This window comes from Quercus lobata, chromosome 8 (assembly GCF_001633185.2).
Source record: "Quercus lobata isolate SW786 chromosome 8, ValleyOak3.0 Primary Assembly, whole genome shotgun sequence".
NCBI classification, from domain to species: Eukaryota; Viridiplantae; Streptophyta; class Magnoliopsida; order Fagales; family Fagaceae; genus Quercus; species Quercus lobata.
Genome location: NC_044911.1, coordinates 39,463,583 through 39,488,242, shown reverse-complemented (window position 1 = coordinate 39,488,242; position 24,660 = coordinate 39,463,583). Strand labels below are relative to the sequence as shown.

At 30.9% G+C, this 24,660-nt stretch overlaps 2 protein-coding genes and 1 non-coding gene across 8 annotated transcripts; all 3 read left to right on the top strand.

The window, feature by feature from the left end:
* Positions 1 to 5,534: 5,534 nt before the first annotated feature.
* Positions 5,535 to 10,710, top strand: LOC115954982 (leucine-rich repeat protein FLOR 1-like). Of its 5 annotated transcripts, none has more exons than XR_004083993.1 (7): positions 5,535 to 6,056; positions 6,699 to 6,963; positions 8,327 to 8,415; positions 8,523 to 8,666; positions 8,761 to 8,823; positions 10,273 to 10,309; positions 10,520 to 10,708. XR_004083993.1 is itself a non-coding variant. In XM_031072993.1 (6 exons), the coding sequence occupies exons 1-4, from the start codon at positions 6,010 to 6,012 to the stop codon at positions 8,813 to 8,815; spliced, it is 318 nt and encodes a 105-aa protein (XP_030928853.1). In that variant the 5' UTR covers positions 5,535 to 6,009; the 3' UTR covers positions 8,816 to 8,823; positions 10,273 to 10,309; positions 10,520 to 10,710. The 5 variants fall into 5 exon arrangements, 2 of the variants coding, with proteins under 2 accessions (XP_030928853.1, XP_030928854.1); XR_004083992.1 differs by having other exon boundaries at positions 8,344 to 8,415; positions 10,520 to 10,707; XR_004083994.1 differs by lacking the exon at positions 8,327 to 8,415 and having other exon boundaries at positions 10,520 to 10,709.
* A 2,537-nt stretch (positions 10,711 to 13,247) lies between these two features.
* On the top strand, positions 13,248 to 20,669 carry LOC115954929 (O-acyltransferase WSD1-like). 2 transcript variants are annotated; one of them, XM_031072931.1, is made up of 5 exons: positions 13,248 to 13,487; positions 14,073 to 14,645; positions 16,988 to 17,347; positions 19,137 to 19,274; positions 20,267 to 20,669. In XM_031072931.1, exons 1-5 carry the CDS (start codon positions 13,302 to 13,304, stop codon positions 20,414 to 20,416), a joined length of 1,407 nt encoding a protein of 468 aa, XP_030928791.1. In that variant the 5' UTR covers positions 13,248 to 13,301; the 3' UTR covers positions 20,417 to 20,669. The 2 variants fall into 2 exon arrangements, with proteins under 2 accessions (XP_030928791.1, XP_030928792.1); XM_031072932.1 differs by lacking the exon at positions 13,248 to 13,487 and adding an exon at positions 13,874 to 13,953.
* Positions 20,670 to 22,054: 1,385 nt separating this feature from the next.
* LOC115958696 lies at positions 22,055 to 22,140 on the top strand. Its single transcript, XR_004084621.1, has one exon. It is a non-coding gene; the product is annotated as a small nucleolar RNA R32/R81/Z41 (small nucleolar RNA).
* The last annotated feature ends 2,520 nt before the right edge of the window (positions 22,141 to 24,660 follow it).

Here is a 24,660-nt window from a genome sequence, read left to right as displayed (position 1 = left end):
CATTCCACAGCTAGCATTGGTATTGCTCAACACTAGAATAATGAGTGGCTACAAGTCAGTTGAGGAGATGCTTAAACCAAACTCAAAGGTGCCATGGGGGAACCAATTCACCTTCTTGCATGTACCAATGCTAGAGCTTAAGGACCATAAATCTCCAAACCCACTTGACTTTGTTTGGGCAGCAAGCAAGATAATCAAGAAGAAGAAAAGTTCATTGGGTGTTTATCTCACTGGTAGGGTTTTGGAGATTAATTTTCAAAACAATTATGATCTTATTCATCACCAATAATTCACTATTTCTACCTTCAATCATTTGATAATTTTCAAAACAATTATGTTTGTTCTTTTTTTTTTTCTTTTCTCTTTTTTTTCTTTTTTTAAAAATTTAAAAACCCTACTTTTATATATATATATATATATATAGATATTGAGCAACAGAATTCTTGGCATACCTAGTTTAATAGTTAATAGTTCATATACTTGCTACTTATAACATTTGATATTAATATCATACTTTTCTATCACATTACTAAAAATGTCAATTCGCTCTTCTTTTCTTGAATAAAAATGGGTAGAAAAAGGGTGGGAGGGGTGAAAGGGGATTGTATTCAGTATATAGTATATACCTTATAAGCAAGCCACATAATCTTCGATTGGTGCCTCTATTTTGATATCCAAAAGTTAATTATTTAATTTTTTTTGAAGCAATTTCTTCACATTGCAAAGCCGCCTAATATTAATCAATATTAGGGTAATTACAATTTATCACTGTGAACTTTCAGAATACATGACTATATCTTAAACTATAACTTGTGTTTTACTTTGCACTTTATCGTAATTAATTGGGCTATTAATTAGTTTGGATTGATAAATATGTCATGTGCGACTCATGTAACTCCTGCATACGTGGCAATATGTGAACAAATTGAATTGACCCTCTTTAATCCCTTTAAAACAAAAGTTACTTGGCAAAATAAGAGTTAAATTTGTAAAATAATTTTATTTTAAAGGATTAAAGAGGGGAAATTTGGTATGTTCATGTGATGCCATGTATGTAGAGTTCGCATGAGTTTGACATGTTTTCTAGTCTAATTTAATAGTCCAATAGATGATAGGGTTCAAATTTAACAGTTTAGGATGGTAATCATGCATTTTGAAAGTTTAGGATCATAAATGTAAATAGAGGTATAGTTTATGTTGGTAAAGTGTAATTTTATTTTAATGTTATACAATTTTTTTCTTAAAAAAATATTGAAAAAAAAATTCTTATATATATATATACATATATATATATATATAGTCAAAATTAAGATAAAATCTAATTAGAATCTAAATTAGAATTTAATTTTGTGTTATGTGTCTCATCTAAAATTTTTAATTTTTATGTCAAGTAAGTTAATTATTTAGTGCAGAATACAATAAGATCAATATAAATGAACTTTAAGAAACTCAATCACATATCTAAAATTAGAAAAAGAGAGTTTGAAAAATTATGCTTTCCAACTCCATTTGTTTGTTTAGTTAAAAATAATTCAAATTAATCAACTTTTTACATAATACTATAAACAACCGTTATTTATTATATATATGTGTGTGGTGTGTGTGAGAAAGTGTTTTTTTTTTTTTTTTAATTGTACATTTGCATATACACGATTCTAAAGTAGTTGAATTTATATTTGAATACGTGCTCTATAAGATCTTTTCGGCATTCTTGTACTGCTGCAGGCAGCCGCTAGATTCATCCATGGGACGTTAAAGAAATCTAGTTTGTCAATTTCAAATGTGATCGGGCCAGTGGAACAAGTGTCTTTGGATAATCATCCGATTAAAGGTCTATACTTCATGGTGTTAGGTGTACCTCAGGTAAAAATGTAAAATTAAAACTGTTATTATACATAGAAATGCTATCTCTACAACATTTTTAAAATATTTTCACAACAAATTTTAAGTAGTGAGTTGCTATTAGTCGTTATAAGTGGGCAAAAAAATAGTTTAAGTTGTAGATTCAAATTAGAACTAACAATAACTTACCATCTATGATTTTTTGTAAAAATATTATGAACATAGCACTCCTCTATTATATATACCACCTAGTTTGCCTTAAACAAGTAAATATCTTTTATAAAGATTTTTCGATAAAAAAATTCCAAATTCCACCTTCTTGTAGATTATTTTTTTAATTTTTATAATCCATCTCGTAGATATGGAAGTATAAATGTGACATGTTTGCCTCATAAAACATAGAGCATGTGCTTTCCTTTCATTGGTTTTTTTCTTTTCTTTTTTTCAAGTCATAAAAATGATTCTGTTTTTCGAAGTCACAGAATGATATTTGTAACTTTCTACTTATTAGAAGCAATCACATAATGATTTTTTTACACTTATCCTCAAATCTTTAGTGTTCACTTTCTCTTTTTTTTGGTCTTTACAGCGGAAAGTACAGAACAAATTAACAAGCATGATTTATGATTTAATGTGAAAAAATTCCTCAAATTCAATTACCTTTATGAATAATTTTAGAACACCTTGCTTTCTTATTTTTTTAATAGAACCTTGCTTTCAATTAGATTCATCATATTTTGTGGCCCACCTTAGCATGTGCTTGTTTTTTATTAAATGGATTTGCAGAACCTTATTATAACAATAGTAAGTTATATGGGAAACATGAGGATTAAAGCATCTCCAATGGCTTCTTTAAAACCAATTTTAGAGTATTAACACCCCAAAAACCCACTCCAATAGCTTCTCTATCTCTATTTTTTAGAGTAGAGTAGATTTGCCACAGTACTTCTCTATAAGAGTATAAGTAGAGAACACTGTAGCTTTTACTATTCATCATTCAAATGTTTTTCTATTATAATAATCAGGTATTGAATAAAAAAATGTTGGAAGATGTGTAGTTGTTAAAAAAGGAATAAATAATGAATAAAGAAATAATATTTAAATGAGATAAAGAATAGGATAGAGAATCTGTTGGAAAGTGTATTTAAAAAAGTGGACAGCTAAAAGGTAAAAGTCACTGTTCATTCTCCAAACAGTACAAAAATTTGGAGAATTTACTGGAGATGCTCTAAGCGCCGTAATGGAGAAAGGATTCTTGGATCCCCAAAGATTCAAGTCATGCGTGACAAATGCCTTCGAGATAATTCTCAAAGCTGCCGATGAAATTCCTGTTTAAACAAAGATGTTTTTTTTTAATCAACAAATTGAAGTTCATTCATAATATTGATTTTCTATATAAATAAGTCAATACAATTTATATATGATTGTTCATCTTTTCTTTCATTCTCCATGTAAAACTGTACGTAGGTAGATGGGTATTAACTTTTAATGCATCTTGCAATATTGGGCTTAAATGTCAAAAATACCCCTAATCTAATTAGATAATCTTGATTCTTAAAAAATAAAAAATTGGGTTAAAATTGTAATTCAACAAAATTTAAATAAAAAAAATTAAAAAAAAAACTACCTGATAAACTTTTTTTCTAAAAATTAGCACACTCTCTATATTTTTTTTCCTAAAAACTAACACACACTAAACCTAGCGGTTTACTCAATTTCAAATCCTAAACTTTAGTTTCTTAAAAATTTCTTCCTGTGTCTTCACTGACAATAAATAAATTCAAATTGAAAAATTGTTTTAAACTCAAAAATAAAAAAATAAAAAAAAATAGAAAAGGAAGCTTTATCATGCCAAGTTTATTTCGCTTGATTAAATTAAAACGAACCTGCGTAAACGGGATTTTTTTTTTTTTTTTTTAAATTTTCGGGCGTAAAAGGGACTATTTACACCCTCGAATGACATGATATTTTTAGACATTATAACAATAAACTTAGCACACACGATCACTCCCTCACAAATACCAAACCAAATCAAAACCCAGTTTCGTCATGAAAATCATCACAGAGAAATAACCGTCAGGAGATAGTGCCGATGATGCTCATAATCTGAAAGTGCTTTCTAGTGGTTGTGGTCAATACCTCACCTAAAAGCACATACCCAAAGCCCCTCCTCCACCTCTGGTTGTCTGCACATTCTTCTCCTTAACAAATGGCAACCAAAACATTGTTCGATAGCTCTCTGCTCTCTCCATTGCAACATAGTGTTCCCCTTCTCTCTCAAGAAGGACGTTGAGTACCCTCTAAATTATATATATATATATATATAATTTAGAATTTAATTAGTTTTAGACTCTTTGATTTTCACACCCAATAATACACTTCCTACAAAAATTAAAAATTTAGATGGACATGTTGTGGAAAATTGGACTCCAATTGAAATCCAAGTTATAATCTAATTGAATTTGGATTCTTTGATTTTTGCACTCAATAATTCATTTGGCACAAAATTAAAAATTAAATAGGACATGTAGTGCAAAATTGAAAATCCAATTAAAGTAACCATGTATAAAAATAAAAATAATGATATACAATATACAAAGTTACTGTAACCATGTATATTTACATAGTTATTGTAGCAAACTTTACAAATTTACATATTTTTAACTTTGACTGATGTGAGTAACTTTAGGACTTGAATGTGTAAATTAGACACATTATGTTCTCACTTTTTCAATCTTTATTATATAGATAACCATTCTTCATTCTTTGTTTATTATTATCTTCATAAAGAGGGAGACAAAGAGAAAGAAAGAGAGGTTTTTTTTTTTTTTTTTTTTTTTTTTTTGAGAGAGAGAGTTTCAACATATGGCGTCCACTTCTGATGATAGTTTTTTATCATCAGACCTAGACACCAATCAGTTTTTAGTGTAGGCGGAGATTGAATCTTAGATCTCTTAAACAACCATTAGAGATTTTATCAGTTGTGTTAACTGAAACTCACAGAAAGAAAGGAATTTGGTGAAACAAGAGGTAAGATAAAAATAATAATAATAATAATAATATACAAAGTTACAGTAACCATGTATATTTACATGGTTATTGTAGCAATTTTACAAATTTACACACACTACAACAAAATGTATTTTTAGTGACGAAAATTAGTGAGGAAATATTTTTCGTCGCTAAAAATACAGCTTTAGTGACGAAATATGAATTTCGTCACTAATAATGAAAAAAATTATAACATTTAGTGACGAAAAATAAATTTCGTCACTATTGTGATTTGAAAAATGGGCGCCAGTGGAGGGAAACTTTGGCGCGAGTTTAATTAATCTATAGTGACGAAATATTTCGTTGCTAAAAGTTGAAATTTTTAGTGACGAAATATTTCATCACTATAGGTATTACTATGGATAGTATTAGTGACGAAAATCCTTTCGTCACTATAAGGAAGAATTAGTGACGAAAAATATTTGTTACTAAAAATAATAATAGTTTTGCACTTATATATTTTTAGTGACGAAATTACAATTCGTCACTAAAAATATGATTTAGTGACGAAATATGAATTTCGTCTCTAAAAATTTTAACAAAGCCCGGTCTTTAGTGACGAAACCGGAATTCGTCACTAAAGACTTAAAAGCCTAATTTCAATACCCAGCCCACCCAAAAAAAACCAAGAGCCACAAATATTTCAATACGCCATTTCGGTCAAAAAAAAAAAAAACATAGAGCCAACCAAAAAAACCCAAACCACCGTCTCCGTTGAGCTCCCACCGTCGCCGATTAAGCTCAGCCGTCGCCGATGAAGCTCAAACCGTCGCCGATGAAGCTCCGTTAAGAGCCAACCGTCGCCAATTAAGCTCAACGGCGACGCTTCAGCTCGCCGTTGCAAATAAACACTCCGATACCCACTCCAAATCGCACCGGTGACCCTTCGACTTCCCAGTGACCCTTCGCCTTCCCGGCGACCTTTCCGGCAACCCTTCGCCTTCACGGCACTCTCTCACTTCTTCTTCGTCCTTTAAAATTGAAACAGCTGAAAGAAAGAAGACGACGATGCCTCGCAGCTGACTGCGAACACGTCTGCCGCGTTGGATTCGGAAGATGAAGATGACAATGCCGAGCAGAGACTGATTCGCACTGGTCCACGCATCGACTCCTTCGATGTCGAGGCCCTCGAGGTCCCTGGCGCAGTCAGAAATGAATATGAGGTACTGAATTCTTATTCCTTTTTGGAACTATTGTGAATCACTGTGTGTGTGTTTGATTTTAAGTGTTTTTGTCATAGTTACTGTTTGGTTCATGAGAAATTTCTGATGAGATAAGTAAAGTTTGATTTTACTTTACTAGAACTTAGTGTGTGTTGAACTCAATTTAAATGGAGTTTGGTATGTCTTAGCGATTTGCAAACGTGATTCTGTGATTTGTATGAATCTTTCTTAGCGTTATATGCACTTTAAGGTGGGACTGATATTTGGGATTTTAAGATTTGTCTAAATTATTACTCTATGGAAGAATAATGAGAAATAGCTAAGGAATTGGTACCACCTTATTTTCAATTCTTCATTTTTTTTTTTGTTGAAGATCATTATATGGGACTTGGATCGGGGCTTTTTGGTAACAGTTCAGAGGAATAAAATAATCCCATTATTACAATTTCTTATACTCTATACTTCTCCTCTCTTGATGATTAATTAATTTTTTTAGTTGGAAGAAAATTTATATTTTTATTAGTGCAAACTTGCTTTGATCTTGTACTTTAGTGAAGGAGGAAAGGATTGATTATATAGCAGTTGATTTTTTTTTAAAAAGGGCCAGTACTTATCGTCTTGGTTATGTAAATATAATTGCAGGACTTTAGTATGGGAAGAAGAATTTCACTTGCTTTCCAGACCCTTGGGGTTGTCTTTGGTGATGTTGGAACAAGTCCATTATATACCTTCAGTGTGATGTTTAGCAAGGCACCTATTAATGGAAAAGAAGATGTTATTGGAGCATTATCACTAGTCCTATACACCTTAATCTTGATCCCTCTGGTCAAGTACGTCCTGGTTGTCCTTTGGGCTAATGACGATGGTGAAGAGTCTTCAGTAGCATTTCAAAAGTATGGGGAAAATGGTATGCCTTCAATCACACGACTGGTTTTTTTTTTTATTTTTTTTTATTTTTATAAAGCAAGCCATCTTCACTTATTTTGCTGAAAAGTCATCTTTCGCCTGGTCACGATGGGTCATGGGTCACATTTTGGTGGTGGATCGGATTTGGTGGTAGCTGAAATTTTGTGATGGCTGGCTTTTGTGTTTGTGATGGTAGTTGTTTTGTGATTTGGAGGAGGAAGGTTGAAGGTGGTGGCTAGGTTGTGGTTTTGTTTTTTTTAGTTGTGGGTGGGTATGGTTTGTGGTGGTGGTGGTGGTGGCTAATGGTGGGTTGATTTTGGGTTGGGGTTTACGGTGGTGGCAGGTGGGTGGGTGAGTGGGTTTTTGTGATTGGGAGTGGTTTGAAGCTATCGACGGAAGAGATTGAGATGGGTTTGATTAAGCCAAGGCAGTATTTTGTACATCATACTCTTTGTTCCTTTTTCTTTTTGTGGGTAGTGTAGTTTGCACTGTGGTCAGAATTAGTTCCATTTTGCATAGATCAAGAAAGCTTCAGTTTTGTTGTACCGTTGAATTGGTCGGTATTGTTTCTAATTGAGCTTTGACTTTTAAAAAAAAATAAAAATAAAAAATCTAAAAGAGGGTGGTAATATTGGAAAAAGTAAAATACAATTGCTTTAATGAGGATATGCATTAAAATCAAAATATCAACCAAAAAAAAAAAGTTTCCAGTACAGCATATATGGTGCAAATCGAAAGCTGTTTTAGCAAGTATTGCAGTTTTGGAGAAATTTCATCTTCCAACTCTTCTTTTTGTGGTAAAAGCTCCACGTTAGCACTTCCATTGTTTTATAGGGTCTTTGCTAGGAAGTAGGAACTGTCTTGTCTTGCAAAGTTATACCAGTAGAGCAGTAATTTGAAAAACAGAAGGATTATACACTTACACTAGCAGTTAAAGGGTTCTTTGTGTTTGATTGAATGAATGCAATCGTCTTTTCTTGGAAATTGTTTTTACTGCTAGAGTTGATTTCTAGTTTGCTTGATGTATGTATGTTACAATTTTAGTTATTTCAAGTAAAAACAGCTAGATTCTAACTTCTTCAATCAATTTTTATTTAAAGAGACTTTGTGATTTAGAAATCTATGGTTAGGGTGGAATAGGATCCTCTCCATTTCAAGCTGGTTAAGATTTAATTGTACAAGTTAAATACTTTTAACTCTAAATATCCTGTTTAATACCATGGATACTGCAATATATCATTCAATACACAAACCCATGGCTTAATTAATGGACATATAGTTAAATAGTAATGCTGTCATGACATATGGTACTTAAAGCATGTTAGTTTTCTGGTTGTGTTCTCTAATCATATTTTAAAGGTTAGATGTATAAGATGTGCAGGAACTTGAAAGATCTTTATCTTGGAGGAACATTGCCAACTGATCTTACAAAGCTAGTTCACATAAAGTCTATGTAAGCATTTATATGTTCATTACCTAGTTGTGTAATAATTTCTAGACTGTGCTGTTTATGATTTTATGTTCTTATGTGTATTATTATCATTTTACATTTCCCTGCAGTGTTTTGCGCAATAATTCTTTTACCGGAATTATTCCTGAAGGAATTGGTGAGCTAAAAGAGTTGGAGGTGTTAGATTTGGGATACAATAATTTCACTGGACCAGTCCCAGCTGAACTTGGCAGTAATCTTTCACTGACAATCCTGTAGGTTTTATACTGTTCAATTTTCATTAACTTCATCTTTTCTCTTGTTCTCCTCCTATGCATATGCTAAATCTTTTTACTGCCTACTTTGCAGCCTAGTGGACTATAACAAGCTTCTTGGTAGCTTATCTATTGAGATTCAATTTTAATCTTCAAGGTTTGTTGATGCTTTTACAGCCTTATACTTTTAAATCCTCATAGAATTTCGACTTTTTATGACCATTTGGCTCTCTGGGTCTTCTTTAAAATGTGCTAGTTTTGTTGGGTTTTGATGGATTTGCACTTGTACAGTTATCAAACAATAGGATTTGCATTTTCTGGATTGTTATCAAAGTATATGATGCTTGCCTTTAAATCTGAATTATGATGTTTCTTTATGTTTAACAGATTTTTTTTTAATAGTTTTGATTGCTTTGTTTTATTTTATTGAGTTTACCATTGGTTTGAGCTTTAGGAGGACAAAAGTTTTGTAGGAGTAGGGAGTATTTTAAGTGAATAATGCCCTTATTAGGTTGAGTTTTATCGATTTTGGCAGTGGTTTAAATCTTGACTTGGCCCCTAAAGAAGATGGAAGCTATAATGATATAAGGAGTCTGTTATTGTTTGGCATATTTTGTTGTTGCCATTAGAAAATAATTGGAATGTTGTGTATTTTGAGATGTATTCCTTCTGTAAAGACAAAACGCATTTGTATTTTATGATGTTTTCTGAGTAAATTTTTTTCTTAAAAAAAAAATCCAAATACTTAATTGTTTTAACCAATAAAACACAGTAAATCTTAATGTATTGCATTTAAAGAATTATATCTAAATTTTATCCATAATTTATATATAATATTACATTATATTGGTTAGTGGCTGTATGAGGGTAAAGTGAGTCATTACCTCCCATTAAAAAAAAAAAAAGTGAGTTATTACCGAATGTAGTTGGTGTGTTATTATTATTATGGACAAACAAATTAGTGTTGTGAACCTTTACATAAAAAGAGGAATATAAAACAACACAACTTTATTACAAAGAGAGAGAAAAAACAGAGAACGAATGAAAGTTTTTACCGTGAGTTTGAAGTTTTGAAAGCTTCTAGAAAATGTGTTATAGCTTATAGGTAGAAGGAAGATGAGAGGATGTGGCCTTATATATATAGTAGTGTACAATAAATACAAGTAATGCTGTTTTGGGCAGATGGTGGATATTTTGAAAAGTACAAAAATATCCCCATTGGCCCAATAAAAATTGATGTAATAGTTTAATTTTAATGGCCCTTTTGATCAGGCCCTAAAGTGAAATAAAATAACAGTTCAAAAAAAAAAAGTGAAATAAAAAAAATAAAAAAGGGAAAAAAAAGAAGAGAGTATTTGAATGGATTTAATGCTGCTGGGCCCAAAAATGCCGTGCTTTATGGATTGAAATTCAATAATTATGGGCTTAAATTCTTTTTTTTTTTTGTTTTTTTTTTTTTTGGGCCTCTTGGGTCAGATATGAAAACATTGTCTTTAAAAAAAACAATTATTTATTGTGTGTACACACTACAAATAGTAAGTGAATAAGTCAGTACTAGGTAGGCAGTGATTGTTCATGGTTTCTAACACATCAGATGTTTTGACAGGTTTCCAAGAGTGGCCCTCTTTTCATATCTTCAAAAGGTCGGTAGAGAAATATTTTTTTTTTTGCTTTTTCTTTCATTAATTTTATTTGTTTAGGTTCTCCAGCATATATATTTGTTGTGATTGTTATCACATATATTTGTTGAAATTTCTAACACTTTTGACAAGTCTTGACTTTGACTCCCATTACTCACATGTATCACTATTTGCAAGATTGAAGTACTTATAAATTTAACTTTTCTTTTGCAGGCTAATACACATTGTTTGCAATAACTTTGGATTTTTTCTGAAAGTTGTAAGCTTAGCTTGAGGAAAGGAAGTAAATTTTAGTTAAAAGCTTATAAAACTCTATACTGGATTTTTGGTTAGTACTTTATTTTAGCAATTGACCCACACTACATGGTGTGACATACTCTTAATGCATTGTTAGAAATATTACTTATAACATAATTAATGTTTTTACTTTACGATTTTAATGTAGTATTGTTTTTATATTTGTGCAGATTTTTTATTGGTGGCTTTTAGGAGATTTACTTTTGGCATTACTTGAAGACATATGAGGACATTTTCCGTTAGTTCTAATTATATTATGCTACACTTTTTGTATTGTTATAAAACATCTTGAGTTAGTGTATATGTTGCAAACAATTATTGTATGGAAGGAGTTTGAATTTGATACTTGTTTTATTTTTTACTTGTGGAATGTATGGATCTTTTTTTTATAAATGTGTTGTTGAAATAAATATATTATTCAAATGTGAGGTTTTAATAATGTAATAACAGGTTACAGGTTAATATCAAAGCCATGAAAAAAATAAAAACATAAAATAAGTTTTAGTGACGAATTTTTTCGTCACAAATATAGCAACAAAAAATTGTTTTAGTGACGAAAATTTCGTCACTAAATATAGCAAAAATTTGTAAGAAATGGTTTTAGTGACGAAAATTTTCGTCACTATATGTGCTTGGATTTTCTTAAAAATAGTTTTAGTGACGAATTTTTTCGTCACTATATGTACCCGAACATAGTTTTAGTGACGAAATTATTCGTCACTAAATATGATTTAGTAAACTAAAGTGTTTTTAGTGACGAAATGTTTTTGTCACTGAATAATGTTTTTAGTGAGGAAAACATTTAGTGACGAAATGTTTTCGTCACTAAAAGTTTTTAAAAAAAAAATCAAATCGGACTTTTAGTGACGAAGTTTTTCGTCACAAGGACTTTTAGTGACGGGGCTACAGTGACGAAATGGGTTTCGTCACTAAAAGTCCAATTTCGTCACTAAAGGTCCTTAGTGACGAAAAATTGGACTTTTAGTGACGAATTTTTTCGTCACTGAAAATACATTTTGTTGTAGTGACATCTTTAACTTTGACTTATGTGAGTAACTCTTGGGACTTTGTAAATTTGACACATTATGTTCTCACTTTCTCAATCTTTATTATAGCACCTTTTTTTTTTTATTCTTTACATTTTATGTTCTGTTTTATGTCGGTATTTATAATTTTTTTAAGAATATTATTTTGATTGTGCTTTAATTTAGCGAATTTGACATATAACTATAAACAAATAAGTCCAAAGCAGATAAATTTACCTAACAATTTAAAATTATTTTGGTCTTTTTTTTTTTTTTTTTAGAATCAATTATATAGGTATTTAAGTTCATTTATATAATGATATATATTTTATTATAGATATGATAGGGACCAAGATGATGGTAGTTTGGCAGCGGTGAAGATAATATCAAAGTGGCAATAATTGTGGTAGCGGTGAGAGCTAATGGTAGTTGGCTACTAGTGGCCATGTTGGAAGTCGCATGATGGTGCGTGGTGATGTGACAAAGAATAAAAGGTATGTGAATGTGACAATGGAATATTTGTTGATACCTATTTTTAACAAAAAGGCCAATGAAAGAAAAAGCCCAACAATACGAAAATGTGAGAGAAAAAAAAAATGAAAGAGGTAAAAATAAAGTAAATGGGTCGTGGAAGTCCAAAAAAGAGGTAATAAACCCAATACGCCAATATGACAGGAATGATAGCCAGCAGGCTCATGGGCACGATAAGAGGTAAAAGTAAAATAAATGGGTCGTGGAAATCCAAGCAAAGAAGTAATAAACCCAATGGGACAACATGGCAAGAATGATAGCCAATAGGCCCATGGACACAATAAGAGGTAAAAGTAAAGTAAATAAGTCATGGAAACCCAAGAAAATGGGTAATAAATCCAATGCACCAATGTGACAAGAATGATAACCAACAGGCTCATGGGTACAACAAGAGATAAAAGTAAAGTAAATGGGCTATGAAAGCCCAAAAGAAGAGGTAACAAATCCAATAGGCCAACATGGCAAGCTCATAGGCATGGCAAGAAAAGGAGCAACAAAAATTAAAGCCCAATAGGCTAGATGGGTAGGAGCTTCTGTCAAGACAATGTCCAAGCCCACAAAGGGACAAAAGGATGCAGTACAAGCCCAAGAGCCCATGCTCTTCACACTATGGAGATAAGCATGAACTCAAGACATGCTGCGGAATGAGACAAGACAAGAATGGCAAAAATGGCATGTGAGTAAAAGAAGACAAACACAGAGGATAGTGGAACTCACACGGGTTAGAGCACCACCTACTTGTAAATAGCCAACATAGGAGAGGTGAGTCCTTGGTCAAGAAATTCAGAGGGTGTGATTTGGTGGTGAGGAGAAAATGGACTCTATTTTGGGGTTCTTGACAAGGAAAACCTTCTCATATTCTTCTTTTTATTTTTCTTTAATGGCCGAAACAAACCGGTACAACTCTCAATACCTGATGTGAGGTGGTAGGAAAATATATAAGGATTAAAATGTAATATAGCCAAACACTTTTTTTTAGGGGTATTAGTGTATTACTACTTTCTGTACAAACGACAAACTTATCGTCGGTGCTCTAAATAATATAAATATAACATTCTAGCTGAACTTTGAATGCCACAAGTCTGCTATTAAACTGTTTCAAATGCAAAATTATAGAAGCTAAAGAAACAATAAATAAAAAAATGGAGGTAAAGGAAGGATTGTGGCCAGCAAGTCCTAGTGCACAATACTATAACAGCTCTGTGCTATCGGTATCCATTATGGGTGTTATGGAAACTGAGGTGCCAATTGCAATCAACCACGCCCGAACCATGTTATTGCTCAAGGATGTGTTCCTGCCCATTAATCCACGCTTTTCCTCCATCATGGTGCTCTCTCTCTCTCTCTCTCTCTCTCTATGTTATTTGCTTTTTTTCAAAGTAGAAAATACCTACTTTGCGGTTTTTCCCACTAACAAAATTGCAATTTCTTGGAAAATAATATTATCTTGTCTATTTGTTCCCCTTTTAAGAAATACACAAACAAAAATGAATGGAAGATATTTGATGATTTGATATATAGTTATAACAGAAAGAGAAGATATAAACCCTGAATATTATACATACCAAGATGTCAATTAATTGAGTTATAACGCTCTTGGCAAAATGCATGGAAGGTTAAATGGGAGCCAAGATAATTTTTTTAAATTTTCTAGTTGAACGAAATAAAAAATATAAGATTGTTCTTCTTGTTGTCCTTTTTTCTTTAATTTAAGGAAATGTAGGATGATGATTTTCAAAAGCACAATTCGCTGAAATTGTTACCATCATTATTCTTCCTCTTTCATCCAATCCAGTAAGTATCCTAGATTCTTCATAAAAGTGAAGTGTATTCAAGTTCTAGACTAAGCCTTACAAATCTTACATTATTCCCTTTAAAAGTGGCACTAATTAGTAGAGAGAATTTGTGAACAGGTTATGGATGGAAAAGGAGAGAGGCAATGGAAACGGGTTGAGGTGAAGCTTGAAAAGCATGTTAATGTCCCCATTTTCCCCACTGGCTTGTCACCCACATCATACGATGAATATCTTGAAGATTATATATCAAGGATTTCAATGGAGCATTTTTCAGAAGACAAACCACTATGGGAAATTCACATGGTTAAATATCCAACAAGCAATGCAGCTGGTACTATCATATTCAAGCTTCACCATGCGCTTGGTGATGGCTACTCCCTCATGGGTGCACTTCTCTCTTGTCTGCAAAGAGCTGATAATCCTTCTCTTCCCCTAACATTTCCTTCACGCCAACACACACAGTCAAAAAGCAACAGAGAAAGTTCTTGTAGAAGAGTTCCCAAACTTTTTTCCTTGATCTTTAACTCTGTATCTGATTTTGCTTTTTGCTTTTTCAAAAGTACTTTGGTTGAAGATGATCGAACACCGATAAGGTCTGGGATTGAAGGAGTCGAGCATCGGCCAATTATGATAACAAACATGATATTCTCTCTGGATAGTATCAAACACATTAAGGCCAAGCTTGGAGTGGTAAGATCAGCATTTCTTAGCACAAGTTAGCTAATGATTTCAATTTCATTTCGTTTTTCTACTAGCTAATAACCTAAAATGCCTATTAAATCCGCTCATCAGATGAAAGCATGGTAGTAGTGATTTACTATAAAAAATCTCTTCAATTATACACTTAGTAGTAATCCCTAATGATATGTTTGTTAAATGTATTCTATACTTTTCATCCAAAAATTTATTTAACATTCAAATAAGTAAAACCTTTTGCTTTTTAATAGTGATTTTACCAAAGTATTTTAAATCTTTATATTTATATATGGACAAAATTTTCCTCCAAACTAATTTGAAAATAAACTTTTTTTCAGTTTAGATTAATTGATTTATTTAAGTTTGTCAAAAATAAGATAGCTAAACTTACCATTTTAATTTATTCACCTAGTTAAAAACAAATCACATATATGATTTTTTTTTTTCAGCTAAAAAAGAAATCACATATATGATTTATTACAATTTACAATTATGAGGGTTTCAAATACCTTACATACTTAAATTAATAGCAAAACATTAATTTGTATGAATATTTATGACTGGGTAAAACATTTTAATCATCATTTACATTTTTTGCATATAAAGATTTTTTGGGAGAGATTTTTTGCATATAAAGATTTGAGAGAATAAATTAACAAAATAGCTAAGAAAAATCAAAACTTATGCAAGAAATACCAATCCTGACACATTATAAAGCTTAAATTGCTAATATTGAACTGGCCTTCAACTTTTTTCATAATTGCTCTCTTTTTTTCTTTTTCTGGTAAAGAATGTAATGTATGTTCTCCATTCAATTTCCATCTCCGGCTAGCATTCCAATGACGGCCCAAATTTTAGAAAGGGATAACTGCTCTTTTTTTTTTTTCTTTGTCTGGTAAAGAATATAATTTTGGTCCCCTCATGTTCTCATTCAATTTGCTGGCCGAGAAATAATAACACTCTTTCGTTCAAAAAAAAAAAAAAAGAAAAAAAAAAGAGTCGCCTTAGCGCTCACGTTATCCTAATTAATTAAGGGACCAAGGGAAAGAGGCCAAAGGTAGGAAGCAGGCCAAAATTCTATCTAAAATAGTGATGATCCTCTTTCCAACATGCCATCTTCACCTAATTTGGCCCCACCTGTTCACAAAGTATTTATTATAAAATTTAAGATTTTTTTCTTTTTTCTTTTTTTTTTTTTCATTTTATAGAAACAAACACGTACACAAAGGAGTGGAAATGAGATTCTAATATAAAGGCACACCAAATTTTTATTCAAAAGTTACAATAACTTTTAAAGGAGAGTGGGATAAGATATATTACACTTAACACATTCTCTTAAGTAATATGGGACAATCACGATTTTTTTTTTTTTAGAAACAAACACGCACACAAGGGTTAAGAGTCCTAATGTCACAAAACTTCTAAATTTTCCTACCACCTCACAAATAGGAGATTTAAAAAAAACTTAATTGCACCCATAAAAAAAAAAAAAAAAAAAAAAAAATTTAAAAATTCTTTGTAGATTATGGTTGTTGGCAAATTGGGGTATATTGTGAATTTTTGTTGTCACCCTAATTGTATTGAACTTTTTAATTTGAATTTTCTATTGACTCATTTTCAACGTATGATTTTGTATTCTAAAATTAGATGATAATGCAAATGACATTACTTTGTCAACTAGGCATATAATTCTCAAATATAAATATTTTCACTGTCAAATTTACAATTAATGTTGAGTAAAACCGGTTTAACCGTACCAGTTTTCAGTTACGCCGGTTGAACCAATGGTTTGCACTGTTTGCCTGGTTTTACCTTTATTTTCAGTTTTAGCTAATAACCGGACTGGATTAAGGTCCAGTTCCCAGTTTAACCGGTTGGTCCGGTTCGGTTATACTAGAATTAACAGGTACCGAATTATTTTTTTCCAATAGATAAACTGAAATGGGCACCAAAATGGAATTGACAACATTGATTTATACTTACGTTTAATTTAATATTACAATGTTTCCTTTTGAATGTTCCTAAAAAAATGTTCACTTTTGAATTTAGCTGACTCAGGGAGAAAAAAAAAGCACTTATACGAATATCATTTAGTATTAGAGTATGCAAATTTATTAGTTTTGATTGCTCCATTTTGATAAGGAAAAAAAAAATGTAGTTTGTTGAAATATTTATAGATTTCTTTTTTTAATGAATTTTTTTAATGTTTATTATATATTTCAAATAAGTAAGAATATTCATTTGTCATGAAAATCTATTGACAATGCATGCATAATTAATTTTTTTTAAATATTATAAAATTATTGTTTAATTGAATTTTTTTTTCTTAAGTACAGACGATAAATGATGTAATTACTGGAATAATCTTCCTCGGCACCCGGTTATGCATGCAAGAGATTAACTATAAATCAAGTAAATCACATTCCACAGCATTGGTATTGCTCAACACTAGGACAATGAGTGGCGCCTACAAGTCAATTGAGGAGATGCTTGAACCTAAGTCAAAGGTGCCATGGGGGAACCGATTCAGCTTCTTGCATGTACCAATGCCAAAGTTTAAGGATGATCATAAATCCGCAAACCCACTTGAGTTTGTGTGGGCAGCAAACAAGATAATCAAGAAGAAGAAAAGCTCATTAGGTGTTTATATCACTAGTAAGCTTTTGGATATTGTGAAGAAACTTAAAGGCCCTGAGGTACATACATGATCTTATTCATCAGCAATAATTCCTTATTTCTACCTTCCTTAATTTGATATTTTTCAAAATATTAATGTAGCCCTGTTATCTTAATTTTTTTTTTTTTTAAAATACTCTACTTAGTTTAATAGTAAATACTTGTTGCTTATAACATTTGATATTCTATATCTTGGGTCCCAATTAGTTTTATGTAAATTAAGACAATCAACTAACAAATTTAATCAATATTTTCAAAATATTATCACCAAAATTACTAAGCCAAAATATTAATATCACACAAGAACGTATAAATTTATGAGGAAAACCTTTCTCTTTGAAGAGAAAAATCAAGGGCAAACTCCAAATAAATCTCCCATTATAAAATCAATTACAAAATATTCTCAAGAATTACAAAATAAATCCCCCAAATAAAATAATATTTTCTCTCTAAGAATTAATATGAACTCACCTGAGATATTCATTCACTTTGGATACAACAACTCTCAGTGGTTATAACACCCAAAAAACCTCTCCCTAAGGAACCCCAAATTTATCCTCCTTTATACATGTCTCATGGCAAAAGAAAAATCTCCTTATTTTATTGCCTCTCACACACATGCAAACCTCATTCTTTTTATCGCTTCACAATATTAATCCAAGATCCACAAATTCTCCTTTCCATCCCCATAAGGATGACGCCTTGGCCAAAGCCATCAAATTCTTTGCCACGTGGTCTACCTATAAAACTTATCCTATTCCATGGTGGACAAAAAAAATACATCACTTCTCTAATAAGGAATAAAGTTTCATTCCACTCCATGAAATAACTTTTCTCCCCACTAAGGAAACTCAAGAAAGTGGACAAAGTTTTTCTCCAAACTAATTTAGAGAGAAACCCTTCAAACCTATCCTATATATTTTTATTGGATGTTAATTTTAAAATTTTAACAATTCGATTGCATGTTCTTTATATTCTTAACTCGTTGGAGAGAAACCCTTAAATCCTATCCTATATCTTTTTATTGGATGTTAATTTTGAAAATCTAACCATTTGATTGTATGTTCTTTATATTTTTAACATGCATGTCAAATTTTGTTTAAATATGATATTATTTATTATTTGATCAATAAACTTATTTTTTATGTATAATTTAAACCACAAAAACTTGAAATTTAAATATTATGATTGATGATATAACTATTTATATTTGATCTTCTTGAAATTTTGCAAGTATGAATGATATAATAAGAACATATAATATAACGGTCAGATTTTCAAAATTCACATCTAACAAAAAGATATATAAGAAGTTTGGATGGTTTATCTCAAACTAGTTCGGAGATGAACATTTTCCCAAAAAAATAACCAAATTTATATTTCTTTCTTCAAGACGTAGACTCAATTAGCTTTCCAAATCACAATTGGAATTTGAGGTAATTTTTCAAAACTATAATATTAATTTATAGCATACTTATATATCATATTATTAATTATTAAAATTGTCAAATAGTTGTCTTTTTTCTAAATTAAAACGGGTAGGAAAAAAAGAGGGGTCGGGGGTTGGGGAGGATTTAGTACCTTAATTGCTAAGCAAGCCACATATTCTTGGATTGGTGCTTCTATTTTGATATAGCAATATAATTTTCTTACAACAATTTCTTCAAATTGCAAAGCCACATAATAGTACTTAATATTATTCATCAAAGAGGGAAAAAAAAGGTTTAAAAAAAAAACGAATTGAATTTATTTTTGAACGTGTACCATAACAGAAATTTTCGTAATATGAACATTCTGGTACTATTGCAGGCTGCCGCTAAATTCATACATGGGACAATATGGAAGTCTAGTTTGTCGATTTCGAATTTGATCGGGCCACTGGAACAAGTGTCTTTGGATAATCATCCGATCAAAGGTCTATACTACGTGGTGCTCGGTATACCTCAGGTAAAATAATAAAATTATAATTGTTGTACCACCTAGTTTGCCTTTGAAAAAATAAATTTATTTTATAAAGATTCTTAGATAAAAAAAAAATATATATATATATATATAAATTTTTTTCCCAATTCCAACTTACCATAAATATGGAAGTATAATTTGTGCCATATTTTTAATGTAGAGGTTGCCTTATAAACAGGTAAAATACTAGAATCACAATTTTTTCTACATTTTTTACATAACTTGCTCACGTAGTAAGTCGTGAATAATGGAGTAAAAGAAAGTAGTGGGTTCACAATTTCACTACTCACAACTTGCCACATAAGCAAGTTTTGACAAAAGTTGTGGGAAAAATTGTGATCTCTGCACTCTATAAATACTCTATAGATAGAGGCATCATGTGATTTTTTTCATTGGCTTTTCTCCCATGGGGAAAAAATGATGTTGTTTTTTGAAGTTAGAGAATGGTTTTTGTTACTTTTAACTTAGGGTGTTTGGATATCGCTTATTTTACTGAAACTGAAAACTTATTGCTGAAAGTACTGTAGATAAAGGTAAAAGTTAGTTAAAATAGTATAGTGGAGTTCATAAATAGTATCAAAAAATGTAGTGGGGTCTATAAATAATAGCAAAAATAAGCTGTATAATCATATATTTTTAATTTTCTATCCCAATCTAAACCCACACTTATTAGAAGAAATCACCTAAATTTTCTTTTTGGGAGGGCAGAAAACAATTTTTTGTTGCCTTTTATTGGACTAGCAATGGGACCTTGGGCAATACATAAATAGTAATTATAATTTACATATAAGGACTATTTCAGTATTTTATTTGTCATTACAGTGGAAAATAAATTACAAATTAAGAAGCATGATATACGATTTTATGTACAAATTTCTCGAATTCAATGACCTTTATGAATAATTCCAGGACACCTTGTTTTTATGGCCCATTGTAACAAATTTTTTTTTTTTTTTTTTTTTAATATGGATTTGCAGAACCTTGTTATATCAATAGTAAGTTACATGGGAAGCCTGAGGGTTAGCGCCGTAATAGAGAAGGGATTCCTGGATCCCCAAAAATTCAAGTCATGCGTGGAAAATGCCTTTGAGATAATTCTCAAAGCTGCAGATGAAATCCCTAATTAAACAAAGATTTCTGTTTTTTTTTTTAATAATATATAATCAAATAAATCGAAGTTGATTCATAAATGTTGATATTCTATTGATAAACATGTCAATACAATTTCTATGTATACATTCTTATCATATACACACACAATGGTGTGTAATGATTATATATGATGATTGGTCAACCTTCTCTCATCCTCCATGTAAAACTTTATGTAGAAGGGTTTTAATTAATATTTATTATCATAATGCCAAGCCTATTTCTCTTGAATCTTGACTTCTTATTTGTTATATATTATGAATGCTTTCTATCATCTTATGAATTGGGAAGAGAGAGACTAGCTAGCAACTGATTAAATGAATTTTGTCTATAAAAAAATTGTTATCTTAACGGCCTTTTTTTTTTTTTTTTTTTTTTTTAAAGTAATAAGATGTAGACTATATACACGTGGTTCTATACCATATTATCCATCTTATTGCAAATCCGCAATACTAGCTTCTATGGGCATTCTTGCCCTTATTCTAATTGATGATAAAATTATTTTCTACCGTTTCACATTCCAAAGTTGACCTTGTGACTTGTGAGGCACATAGTGAGTCTTCTTGGCTACATAAAAAAGAAATCAATTAATATTTTGACCTAATGGTAAAGAATAATTATTATAAAATCGAAAGTTACACTCATCAAATCACTAGTTAAATACCTCAAGAATTGAAAGTTATCTTATCTACCATCAAATTTTTTGTAGAAGGTAGTGTATGCGAGTACATCTTTAAAACTTTTTTATTTTCAGTCATAGTTTGTTTATTTATTTATTGTTTTGATGAACTGGAAAATTTTATCCACAAACTTTTTTGTTCTGAATCATAGTTTAATTTCAAAGCACAGAACATGCCGATTTTTATAATATGGGTTTAATGTTTAGCATGTTGTTTGAATGGATTCCTATCATGCTTATTTGCATTTTCACGAAATGATTGTACTCTCAAGATTTCATCCAACCATACTTGTGAGTTGTGAGCCCACATTCAATTTACAGGGAGCAAATAAAATTAGCACAAAATTGGATAGCACTTAAAACATTTAGCTTGGGTGCAGTGAAGATCATGGGTCCCCGTTTACAACGATTTTACGGGACAAATGCGCTTTTTTCTTCTTTTAAATGAAAACGTGAGTAACTTTTTGTTTGGCTGTGCGGTTTATAAAGAATGGAGTATTTTACAAATTGCTAAAAAGCACATTTTGAATTCATAATGTCGTTCAAACGTGATTGAAAGGAAAACTTGAAAATTATATTAGTGTCCAATTGAGAATTCCGTAATTTTTGGTATTTTATTTGTATAATATTTATCAAAATATATAGTTTATTTTATTTTATTTCAAGTTAGTTTTGTTATTTTTTTAAAAAAAAATGAGATAAAAGCTATTTTTTTTAAGCAAACAAACACTTTTAAGACCCTTTGAACCAGTTGAATGTACCCAAGCAGCCAAGCAGGCGATAACATTATGAAGGCGAACCACATATCTGTAACCAAACAGCACGATTAGCGCCTCTAGGGTTTCAAGTACACCTCTATAAAAGCTTCACATACCGTCTTCTCTCTGTGTATCCCAACCTATCTATCTTTCTTCTGCTGTTTGTGTAAAATCTGATCTGGGGAACATGATGAAAGTAATTTACGGGTGATGATCAACATCAAGTGATCAAGAATCTACTCGCTACGTTCTTTCTGATTCTTCTTGTGTCTGACATTTTTTTATCCCTTTAGCTTTATTAAATTTATGTTACATTGTGAAGATGATTAAGTCAGAAAATCTTAGGACACCTTCTGAGACAGCACGCACGCACGCGTGCTGTGTATGAGAAAGATTTTCGTTTCTGATTATTATACTTCCCATATGATAAAAAATTGTGTAAAGCTCTCTTTCTAGGATTTTCACTGATCGACAGTTTCGTTCGAGTCTTTTTTCTTTCTTGGTTCTTGATTTGTTTGGGAATTTTTTTTATTTCCTTTCCTTTGTATTCTAATTTATGAAAGAGTATTAGCGAATACCCAAAATTTAGTTCAATCTTGTAACTGAATTCTGGAGCTTTTGTTTATTGGGGCAAAATTTGAATCACCTTCTAGAACTCTCTGGTTCTTGGAATGAAACTAAACTGAAATTTTGCACCAAGAAAGAAATAATTGAGAAATACTTTAAGGCACCCTCTTTAACCAGACTCTTTGTTAAAAGGTGGAAAAAAAGTTGCAAATCCAGAATATGTAAGTACTACTTTGGTCTTTATATTATTTTAGGGTTGTTTGCAGTGAATCACTATTATTGAGTTGATAGCCTCAAAAAAAAAAAAAAACTATTATTGAGTTGATGAACTGCTACTAATTGAAAACTAAACCAAATTTTGCTACCAAAAAGTAGGAACGAAATTGGTGGTAATCCTAAAAATGTAAGGGAGCAAAATGATATCAAGTAGAGTAATAGATTGGTATGGTAATGGCATAGTATTAAAAATCGGATCGGACTGGACCGGCCGGTTAAACCGGTTCAATCGGAAATCGGATTTTAATCCGATACGGTTATTACTAAGAACCGGAAATAAAAGAAAAAAATGAAAAAACCTGAAAAACCGGAAACTGGTACGGTTAAACCGGTTTTTAGCTTGTTCATTAACACCTCAGCCACTGTGTTTCTGACCAAAAAAATAAAAATAAATAAGAGTTTTTGTTTCAGATTTAAGAAGAAGAGAGGTTTTGACTTTGAAAATGTTGTTAAGTCTAAAGTTGTGAAGCCTAAGATGCTCACATTGACACAAAAAATATCAGATTTACTATTTATGACTTGACACAGTTGAAAAGAATTGAGGAAACTCAAACCAAAGAGATGCAGCCACGCAGGTACAATGTCCGCTTCAGTTTAAGAGCTTTTCTTGCTGCTCTTGTATTTTTTTTTTTTTTTGGCTGAATAAAGAGAATGAGAAAAATCTTGCTGCTGCTCTTGGAGACTGCAAGTGCACTGATGCACATATCTTGACCAAGAGAGAGAGTACGGAAGGCAAAGAGATGAGAAATGAGAGAAAAGTAAAAGAAGAAACTAGTACAAAGCTTTTAATTAACCAAGGTGTGGATGTAAGATTTCAAAATATGTGGTGGGTGGAGTATCAACGTGTAAAGGACTAGAGGTAGGATATGTGGTGGAAAAGTAATGGGCAATGATATTGTCACTCTGTGGTGACTTTTTGATATTTGAAAAATGAAAGCACAACTAAAATAATTTTTATAGTAGGCTTGAGTTTGGCTGTCTAATATATAAATAAAGAAAGACGTTATATTTATAATATTTTTAAAATAAATTATAAGTGGTTAGTTGTTATTGGTTCAAATTTGAACTTAATACTAAAATTATTTTTTTTTCCTAACAATAACAATTAGTAACAACTTGCTACTTAGAATTTGTTGTAGAAATATTGTAAAAATATTGTGGACATATCATTTCTTATAAATTAAAGTTAAGGTTTAATGTTTTACTGTTATTTTATTTAATTTAATTTTTTAGTTAAAATATTCGTTATAAAATTATTTATTTATTTATTTATATTTTATAATTATTAATTAATTATTTATGACATCATCGGTTCGACCATCGGTCCGACCATAAAACCGAGAATCACTCTCTATTCCGGTTATTTGACCGTACCGGTTTTTAAAACCATAGATAATGGTACTGAGTTCAAGTTTTTAAGCAGCCTCAAATCGGTTCATAAGAATAAGAGAAATTCATTCGAACCAAGCTCTTCATAAAAAGCCTTGATTGTTATGAGAAAAAGTTTGTTTATATTTATTTCTTTAGAAAACAAAGTTTAAAACTTAAGTTTAAGCTTTATTGTTAAACAAATCAAGCTTATATGATATGAAATTATTATTTACAGCTTAAACAACCTATTCATAGTTAACATCTATATTTTCTCCAAAAAAAATAGTTAAAATCTATAAAATTTTGAAGAGGTAAAATTCTATGGGAAAAGAATAAGTTAATTAGGTAGCTTGTGAACAAATTCGAGCTTGCTTGATATGAAAATAAACTAATCTCATAAGCTTAGCTCGTGTTCGAAAAAAATTTAAATGAACAAAATTTAAAATTTAATACTCGATTCGACTCATTTATTTTGACTTGATTATTTTTTAATGGGTCATGTTAACAGGTGTTTAGGGTAATGGATTGTTGTTAACAATCTATTTAAGGAAAATTTTGATACCATTTTTAT

Bases quoted from the DNA above. Each gene is read 5' to 3' on its own strand.
- LOC115954982 (XM_031072993.1), top strand. From the start codon at position 6,010: ATGTCGAGGCCCTCGAGGTCCCTGGCGCAGTCAGAAATGAATATGAG. The intron at 6,057-8,343 runs GTACTGAATTCT...TAAGATGTGCAG, and splicing joins CAGTCAGAAATGAATATGAG to GAACTTGAAAGATCTTTATC. The intron at 8,667-8,760 runs GTAGGTTTTATA...CCTACTTTGCAG, and splicing joins AATCTTTCACTGACAATCCT to CCTAGTGGACTATAACAAGC.
- LOC115954929 (XM_031072931.1), top strand. From the start codon at position 13,302: ATGGAGGTAAAGGAAGGATTGTGGCCAGCAAGTCCTAGTGCACAATAC. The intron at 14,646-16,987 runs GTAAGATCAGCA...TCTTAAGTACAG, and splicing joins TTAAGGCCAAGCTTGGAGTG to ACGATAAATGATGTAATTAC. The intron at 19,275-20,266 runs GTAAAATAATAA...ATGGATTTGCAG, and splicing joins TGGTGCTCGGTATACCTCAG to AACCTTGTTATATCAATAGT.